The following is a 9,920-nucleotide window of genomic DNA, read 5'->3' as shown; positions in this document are numbered from 1 at the left end:
CAAGCTGAACTTGAGCTAAATGAACTTAATCTCTCTTGCACATGGGCACTTGCATACTTAGTCATGGATTTCATACACATTTGGGTTATCTTATTTCATTGCACCACTCTCTGTTAACCCAAATGACACTCCCATGCCCTTGAACCCTTACCATTCCTTGAAACCAACTTTGATTTGCTTGAGTGAGGCCTTTTATGAAAGCTAGTCATGTGCAAAATCTTGAGAGTATCAGGAGCGACAATGGTTTGTTCTTATCTTTAGCTAGCACTAGGACCTCATTTGAGCTGGCACTTAGGATGGTTGTTGGGTTTGTGAGCTTGATTTTGATCTTGTGATTGGGATATGAGAGGAAAGTGAAAGAAATGAACCAAAAGAGTGAGAAAAAGAAATAAAACCACTAGGGATATATATATAAAAAAAAAAGCTCTAGAGTTTATAAGTAGAATCCCCTTTAGAATCAAAAGAAAAGAAACATGAAAAGAGTGGGGAAAAGAAAAGAAAATTAAGAGCTTAGTGAATAAGAAAAGAAAGAATTCCTAGTTGGTTAAGATAAGTAAAAGAAAAGTGTTCATTGGGTGAGAGATGAGAGTGTGATCTTTGGGGTGTTTGGGATGAAAAAGGGTTGAGATTACTACCAAGAAAAGGGATAGAGTTTAAAGATCTTTAGGAAAGGGGTAGAATGATGAGAACAAATCATTGTATGCATGAATTGCTCCTTTTCTTAGATAAATTTGTATAATGTTCTTGCTCCTGTTTTTGAGTATGAGTCACCACAAAATATGGATTTGAAAACTCTTTGCTTCACATTAGACTAATTTCACTTACCAAGCCAAATGATTGAGATCATGTGCCCATTTGTAAGAATTCACCTTGTGTGTGTGCGTGTGAATAAATGTGAGAGTTGGGTGAAGGTATTTGTTGCTTGATGAGCATTGCGACCTGTGTAAAGGCATAACAGTATTTATAGGCCTAGAGAAGCTAGAGTATAACAAGAAGTGTTTGGCTATGAGCTCCCACCTTCAAACCTCTCATCCCTATAAGTTCTTGAAAGTTCACTTGAGGATAAGTAAACAACAAGTTTGGGGGATTTGATATCTTGTATAATTACATGATTTTAGCCATTAATTCGTGTATATTTGATCATATAGATTAAGAATTAGGCATCTTTAGAGTCCATATTGCATTCATTGTCCTTATTAGGTGTTGGAGTGTGCCATGGAGTGATTTGAGATGTTTTGGAGCATTGTGATCCAAAAAGGGATGAAAGATGAGCATGAATGGAGGCCTTAGTTAGCTTTCTAGTGGAAATGGTTTCAAGTCATTTGGAGATGTAATGAAGGAGTTATGATCAATTTACTAGAGGCATATCCATCCTGGTCGAGCAACCCAGAGTGACCTTCCAGAGCGACACCATAAGGTAGCTCCCAACCCAGAGCGACCTCCCGGAGCTACACCACGAAGTCACTCGTCTTTTCATCACTTTGGAGGTAAAAAAATAGGCCTGGAGTGACCTCTCAGAGCGACCACCTGAGGTAGCTCCCAACCCAGAGCTACCTCCCAGAGCTACACCACGAAGTCACTCTATGCGTCATTTACTATGTCGAAACTTATGATTTTTCAGGGACCTTTTATTCATTTGTCTTCACTTTTTACACTTTCTAAACCTAATTTTAAGTACATTTTGTAAGCCAAGGAGGCAGAGAATCTTTTATCTTTGAGAAAACAACCAAAAACCTCTTGAAAAGCTCATCTCTTTGATTCATTTGATCATATGTTATCCTGTTGATTTCTAATCTATTATATGTATTTCTCTACATGATTAATCTGAAATCCAATATGGGTTTAAGAGGAATCATGAAGAGTAGTGAGTAATCCACTCTTGAATTCATGGGTTAGGGAGATTAAGGGTGATTAGGCTAGATCTAGGATGTTATAGTGTAGATCCTTCTTATTCCTTGCTAGTAGAGTATTCATAATGCATCTTCTGAGTTGGCCTCTCAAAAGTTGATCTTTAGGTATTTTCCACCCACAAGGTGTTTGATGAAATGTCTGAGACAACTCCCCTAAGCTTTTAACATACTTTACCAAAGACATTTGTTGTTAAAGGTGTTAAGATAACCAATAGACTTGTTAGTAATGATTGCTTTCATATTATTCAACCAAAGACAGTTGATGTTTGAAATATGTTAGTAAATGAACATTCATCTAGACATAGAGTTTGTTTAAGATTGTGTCTAAGCTTAAGGTTGATATTTTGATTGATCATTTGCCATCCTTAGTTCGAAACTTGATCACCCAAGGTCTAATTCCTATACCCATGAGTTCTCTTTTATCATAACCAAAGAAAGTCACTTCTTTTATTGTTTTATTGTTCTGTTATTGCATTCTATTATTAGTAGTAGTTTAAAACCATCCAAATTATCGGTTGCACTTAGATTAAGTACGTACTTGCATTCTCGGTGCTTTGAATCCTTTAGAATTGGTTCGACAATCTTTTATACTACATCATTTGTGTTAGGAGCCTTGAAAACTCCTAACATCATCATTCAACTTTGCTAGTTGCTCCACAGACTTTGATCGGTTACTGTGCTTCCTATCATTTGGCTCTATCCAGATGAAGTAAACGGAAACCTGAAAGACAAGCCTCAGGAGAATGAACGTGAGCCGGTCATACGCTTCATGAAACATTCATGGATGATGTAATATATTTTTTATAGATGTATGTGCGGCACATATTGTCATCATCAGGTTTTGCAAACGTTAACGTTATGTATCTAACCTTGGATACTAGACAATCTTGTTGAAAGCAAATTTATTAAACGGTCCAAAATAAGAAAAATAATTAGTTAAAACAAAATAATAACAAAACATGTCTCTCTATGAATCCAGAAACCAAACACTTTCGGTTTCAACATTAATCAGATAACAAGATTAAAGTTTCTATATTTAAAGAGGTTGGCCACTTATCCACCTCTCGAACAAGATTGAGCTCTCCACTGGTTTATACTCTAGTGTGTGCCCACCTCCCTATATAAGCCAAAACACATTAACCAATCAATAATTTTGATGTAAAAAATAAAAGCTTTGCATTTATGCCAATGAAAATTTGGGATCGAAAAGTTACTTTTACAGTGGCAAATGTCATCTTATTAGCATAAGTCTTGGTATATCTGCAAATCAAAAGGTTGGTCAGCTTTATTCAAAATTAATTAAAAGAAACCAAGAAAACAAAGAAAATGTAAATGGTGTATACCCTGCGACTTGATCATTTACCATCCATGGCCTCCATTTCTCAACAATGGAAAAGTTTAGAGACCTTATCCAGTCTTGAGTTCCAACAAAAGGGATTGTCATATCGTGATCACCACTGTTCAACAGAAGCACCAATGTCAGGTAAAATATTATAAACAATTAACTAATGAAGCAAGCTTGTGAATAATTTGTAAAATGTATTGTGTACCTGAGGATGAGAGATCGATAGCCTTTGATACTGTTATTCATATGGTATGGTATGCTGCTTTGAATGTCTTGATTACACTGCACGTTCCAGTTACATCGATCCCATTCCCCTGTAGTCCCCTGCAATCATAGAGTCTCGTGATCATACTTACTCAATGATCAATGATACTAAAGACGTTGTCATATGTATATTATTACCTTCACCACTCTAAGTGCTCTACGTACGCTCTCGTTATTAGCCCAGTATTCAGATAGTGAATACCAATAAGTCTGCAAAAGAATAAAAAATACCTTGTTCAGTACTCTTCTTTAGTAGTTTGTTAAGTGGCTAGCCATTTGATACAACAATGCCAAGAAGCTTACATAGCAATCAGGAGACGTTTTGTCACAGTTTGATTGTAGGATAAGTTCTTCATATATTCTAGAAACAGACTATAAATAATCCACAAAAATTCTGAGTCAGTGATTTACCATTATATCTCAGTTAAATTCCTGAATGTGTGCATACCTTTTTGTAGTCTTTAACGAGTTCCAAGCATTCTGTGTTTTGAGGATCGACGTTAAAATAATTTCCTCCACATCTTTTCTTCATTGACTAGAACGTAAGAGTTTTGAAATGGTCATCGACCACTTCATCAGGGTGAAAAGAGACAAACAGATTCATCCTAGATTTTGTAACGGGTACCTCATAGAGTTCATCAGAGATGAGTGCCATTCCGTGAGCAAATGGAATGCGAGTGTTATTATCAATATCAACATTTGTTACCGGGTTTCCGAGCACATACCCCTATTGTTAGAAAGGAAAAAATCTTAATGTTTGATAAGGTATATTGAAATAATGTAAGAAACAAGCAAACACTGATGAAACCTGAAGATTTATTTGAGGTTTGCAGCATATATAATTTCCTGTGATATATTGGTAAAATAGCTGAATCAAGAAAGGATAGTCAAAGAAAAGGGCCTGAAAGAAAAAAGTCTTACCATTTGAGATTTCTTGAACAATGGCCGGAATCACCTTACCGGAATAAGAGTTCCCGGTGACATAGAAAGGATTTGAGAAATATTCAGGATGCTTGTCTAGCCACTACACAACAATAACTCAAATCTCCAAAATTCTAAAGCATAAGATAGTTGCAGTAAAAGGACAGTTTGAGTTTCCCCTTTACCTTACGAAGAAACTCATCGACCCGCTTAGCTGATCCTGTGTCACTTGGTATATCAGCAAGGGGATTTCTTGAGTAGGAGATATTGAATCAAAGAACTATATTTCTCAAAGAACGCTTTGTTAAAACTCTCTCAATGCTTTAGAAAACAACTCAAAAAACTAAAGCTCTCAAACTCATAAGATATGCAAACACCCTTGCATCTCTTTATATAACTTTATAATTATCCTAAACTCATTAGGATTAACACAACTCTATTTCCTAATCCTTTAGATAAATTCAAACACAATAGGATTAGGTAGCTTGTACTCTAAGCTATTTCATGCTTATCTCAACACTCTCCCCCTTAAGCTTGAAATCTTCTCTCTTCAAGTCTTGAACTCCAATGAGACTTCTCATCTCTACAAACTTAACTCTTCCTAATGCTTTCGTAAGTATATCAGCCTTCTGTCTTACTCCTGCAACATGTTCGACATTCACAAGTCCTTTTTCAACACATTCTCTAATGAAATGGAACCTTGTGTGAATGTGTTTGCTGCGTCCATGAAAAACCGGGTTCTTGGACAGAGCTATTGCCGACTTGTTGTCGATCTTTATCACCACAATCTTGCCGGGACGACCAAGCACCTCGTTGAGAAGATCCTGCAGCCAAATCGCCTGCTTCGCCGTTTCTGTCGCTGCCATGAACTCTGCTTCACATGATGATAATGCGACGATCTCTTGTTTCTGAGAACACCATGTAATGGGGTTACCACCGAGGTAGAAAATGTGACCAGTCGTGCTCTTTCCATCATCTGGATCAACATTGTAGCTACTATCACTATAGCCAACCAAACTCTCATCCGACTTTGCCTCAAACACCAAACCATAGCTCAATGTCCCTGCCAAGTAACGGAGTACCTGTTTCAAAGCCACGTTGTGTGATACCTTGGGATTGTGCATGTATCTGCTCAAGATTCCCACACTGCACGCAAGATCAGGTCTCGTATGTAACAAGTACCGAAGACAACCAATGTTTCTGCGGTACTCTCTCTCATCAACTCCTTCTTCCTTCTCTGCTTTGCCGAGTTTAACTCCTGCATCCATGGGTATATGCGCAGAGTTACATCCCATTAAGCCAGCTTCCTCCAAGATCCTAGTAGCGTACCGTTCCTGACTCAAGATTATGCTTCCTTCTCGTTGAATGACCTCTATCCCAAGGTAGTAGCTCAATCTTCCGAGATCGGACATCTCAAACTTTGCCGCCATAGCTCTTTTAAACTCGTGAATCATCTCTATGTTAGACCCTGCCACAAGTAAGTCGTCCACATAAACAGCCACTAGCAAGAGATCTTCGTGTTGCTTCTTCCGGTACAGAGATGGTTCTTTAAGACATCGTTCAAAGTTTAGCTCACACAAGACCGTATGAAGCTTCTCATTCCAAGCCCGAGGAGCTTGTCGCAACCCATAAAGCGCCTTCCTCAATTTATAAACTTTATTCTCACTACCTTTCACAACAAAGCCTTCAGGTTGTTTAACGTATACCTCTTCTTTGAGTTCTCCGTATAAGAAAGCAGTTTTTACATCCAAATGATGTAACTCCCATCGATGTGAAGCCGCCATTCCTATGATCAATCTGACTGTTTCGATGCGAGCAACAGGTGCAAAGACCTCGTCAAAATCTACTCCATGTTTCTGAATGTATCCCTTGGCTACAAGCCTCGCTTTATACTTGTTTATGCTTCCATCGGCATTCTTCTTCACCTTAAAAACCCATTTCAATCCGATTGCCTTACAGGTTGAAGGAAGATCAACTAATGTCCAAGTATTGTTCTTTTCTATCGACTTGATCTCTTCTTTGCAAGCATCTCTCCACACTTTCTTTTCTTTTGCTTCACCATAACTCCACGGTTCTTCATTGATAAGCATAAGAAGGTTCTCGAACTCAGCCTCACATAGTAAATCATACTGCTCGTCTTCCTCACATAATAACTCATAGTCATCAAGATAACTCGGTTTGTTGATGATACGAGTAGACCGTCTTAGTATCTCTGGTGGTTGATCAAGATTCTTCTCATCTTCTTCGCTTTCTTCATCCTTAATACTCACCCCACTACTTGCGTCATCGTTCCTATCTTCCTTGTTAGCAAAATCTATCACACCCATCTCCGTATGTGGCTCCTTCTCTGTTTTTCTCCACTTCCAACTCTGTTCTTCACAGAACACGACATCGCGGCTTACTATTATTCTGCGAGTCGATGGATCCAATAGCCTATATGCTTTTGATCCCGGTTCAATCCCAAGATGCACCAATGGTCGTGACCTATCATCTAGCTTCCTCAAATGTGGTTTATCTACTTTCACATGCCCCACGCAACCAAACACTCTAATATGTTCGATGCACGGTTTCTTTCCTCTGTAGCTCTCGTATGGAGTTTGTAGTAACAAGGTTCTTGTAGGAATGCGATTAATAAGGTACGTTGCGTGCCTAACAGCCTCACCCCACAAGTAATTTGGAACATCCATAGCTTTTAGAATGCTTCGTGTCATCTCAAGTAACGTTCTGTTTCTTCTCTCGACAACTCCGTTCTGCTGCGGCGAATATGGAGCGGTTAGATGACGACTAATCCCTGAGCTTTCACAGTAATCTTTGAACTCTTGGCTTGTAAACTCTCCTCCCCTATCTGTACGAAAGGTTTTAATCTTTAATCCCGTCTCTTGTTCAACCAAGCTTCTGAATCGTTTAAACTTTGTGAAAGCTTCACTCTTTTCCTTCATGAGAATGGACCACATGTATCTTGAATGATCGTCTATTAAGACGAACACATATCTGTTACTTCCAGCAGTTTGTGGTGTAATAGGACCACACAAATCCCCATGTATTAGCTCCAATACCCTTGAAGCACGATATGAGCTAGCTTGTGGAAACGATTCTCGTATTTGCTTCCCACGCAAGCAAGCTTCACAGATTTCTTTTTCAACTCCAAACTTGGGCATTCCGATAACCAAGTTCTTGTCCACCATCTTCTTTAGGTTACTCAAGCCTATATGCCCTAAGCGTGCATGCCACTTTGATGATTCCTTTAGATGTACTAGCTGCAAACATCTTGTATTTTCAACCTCCATTGCCACCTTATAGAGTCGATTTAGAGCTCTCTTTGCTTTCACCAATAATCTCCCTTCACGATCATACAAGAGTAGACAATCATCTTTCATCCTCACCTCACAACCAGACTCAGTAGCTTGCCCAAGACTCAAGATATTACTCCTAAGATTAGGAATAAAATAGATGTCTGAAAGTTCCTTGCGTTCACCATTCTTAGTTAGGAATATGATTGAGCCTTTTCCTTTTATATCTATTCTCGAATCATCACCGAATCTCACTTTCCCAGTCACTCTTCTATCAATCTTGGTGAAGAACTCTAGATTCCCTGTCATATGGTTGCTTGCTCCGTTGTCTAGGTACCATAGATTATCAATGTTGGACGAGGTATTGAGCTTGCTAGGTATAACGTTGCGTTCGTTAAGGAATACCACCTCATTCATCATCAACTCATCAGCCTCATGTGTTGTCTCTGCCTCGCTTTCATTAGTCTCTTGTAGCTTGAGAAGTCGGTCAGGACAATGCATAGCAAAGTGTCCCATCTTGTCACAACGGAAGCACACAACTTTGGATGCATCTCTTTCTTGATAATAGCCACCACTCTGTTGCTGTTGTCCTCCGTTTCTCTGATATCCTCCATTCTGCTGATAGTATTGGCGTCCACGACCTCTCCCTCGATTTCCATAACGACCTCCTCTGCCTCTGCCTCTTGAAGAGTCATATCGTTCTTGTGTCTGCGTCGGTCTATCAGCATTAGCGTACATGAGCTTGCTCTGTTCCTGATCTTCTTGTTTTTCTGTTTCGTCTTCAGCAATTCTCTCCTCATAAGCTTTTAGACGTCCCACAACATCCTCAAAGCCTGTTTTATCAAGATCAAGAACCTGCTCTAACGCAGCAACAATATGTATATATTTTTTTCTTGGCAAGCTCTGCAAGAACTTCTCAACTATCTTTGGTTCCTCAATAATTTGTCCTAAAGCTGCAGACTTGGTTGATAGTTCTCGAATTTTTCCAACAAAGCTATCAATAGAATCAGTCTCCTTCATCTTTAATCTACTGAGAGAAGCCAGTGCCAACAGGCTGGTCCAGATAAATTATATTCGCCACCTGAAATGAAGCAATCATTGTAAATTTGACGATTTATTCTGAATACAACAGAACGCTTACACAATATATATAACCCAGATATGTATATTCTGATAGTTACCTTAGTCCATGAATATGTAGTAGACACCAAAGTGGGGATACTTCCATTGTAGGCCTCAACCTTGAAAGCAAGAGGCCCTGATGTTTCCAGTTCAAACAAGTCAATGAAAATCTTTTCAGAAACAAATAAGAATGAGTTTCAGAAGATTTACTTACCATTCTCATAAACAAGGCCAGAGAAAGAAGAGCAGCCAGGTCCTCCAGTTAACCAGACAAGAAGGGGGTCTTCTTCAGGGTTCCTCTCAGATTTGATGAAGTAGTAGAACATTTGATCTTCCTCTGCCTCACCAACACCAATGTACCTGAAATTATTTTTAACTCCAAAACTCAGAACACAGATTCATTAATATGGAGAATAGGATGAATGAAGAGGAACAAAACCCAGTTTCAAGCTGGAAAGGAAGAGGGCCTTCAAAGCCAGGAAGATATTTGATGATAGAGATTGCATCAGCATGTTGAATGAGCACAAGCAGAAGTTGTGGCAGCAGCAACTTCAGTATCCAAAAATCCATTTTTGTTTGAGTGTTTAGTGTTATGACAAAACATCTTTATACTTAAAAACAGAGGCGTTGACCCCCAAAAAAAAAAAAGAAAAAGAAGATGGAAGCTTTATCGGTTTAACCATATAAATTGGCCGCTGCCATATCTAAACCAGCTCATTTCAGGTTAGTCTCTGACCATGTCGGTCAGGGGTTTAGGTTTTCTCTCTTTCAACGAACGAAATGTTGGGCACGTGAGAATGCACGTGAAAGGGACATTGTCGCATGTAAATTGTATTGCAGCTGCTCCAAGATAAATTGAAATCTCAACTATTTTGCATTGTCTATGAAGTAAGAACCCAGAGCGCCACGGCCCCACCTTTCCAACCGGTTTCTTTTTTGTTTTTGGTAAAACTAGTTTGGCAGTATGAATCAACACAAATGGAAAAACTGCAACTTGAGTAACATTGTGTTGAGTTTCGGACGATAACATCATTGTACTAAAAACTGGAAGCGTTGACAGGTTATAGT

At 38.9% G+C, this 9,920-nt stretch overlaps 1 protein-coding gene across 1 annotated transcript; it reads right to left on the bottom strand.

The window, feature by feature from the left end:
* Positions 1–2,830: 2,830 nt before the first annotated feature.
* On the bottom strand, positions 2,831–9,440 carry LOC106301234 (serine carboxypeptidase-like 15). The gene is made up of 15 exons (XM_013737587.1): positions 9,292–9,440; positions 9,067–9,212; positions 8,912–8,988; positions 8,769–8,811; positions 4,626–4,705; positions 4,441–4,543; positions 4,328–4,365; positions 4,145–4,246; positions 3,968–4,054; positions 3,823–3,891; positions 3,658–3,729; positions 3,461–3,579; positions 3,254–3,367; positions 3,125–3,170; positions 2,831–3,027 (listed from the first exon to the last, which is right to left on the bottom strand). Exons 1-15 carry the CDS (start codon positions 9,420–9,422, stop codon positions 2,947–2,949), a joined length of 1,308 nt encoding a protein of 435 aa, XP_013593041.1. The 5' UTR covers positions 9,423–9,440; the 3' UTR covers positions 2,831–2,946.
* Between the last annotated feature and the right edge of the window lie 480 nt (positions 9,441–9,920).

This window comes from Brassica oleracea, chromosome C7, assembly GCF_000695525.1.
Source record: "Brassica oleracea var. oleracea cultivar TO1000 chromosome C7, BOL, whole genome shotgun sequence".
Lineage (NCBI taxonomy): Eukaryota > Viridiplantae > Streptophyta > Magnoliopsida > Brassicales > Brassicaceae > Brassica > Brassica oleracea.
The sequence above is the reverse complement of the archived record's forward strand: the minus strand, read 5'-3'. Positions and strand labels throughout refer to the sequence as shown.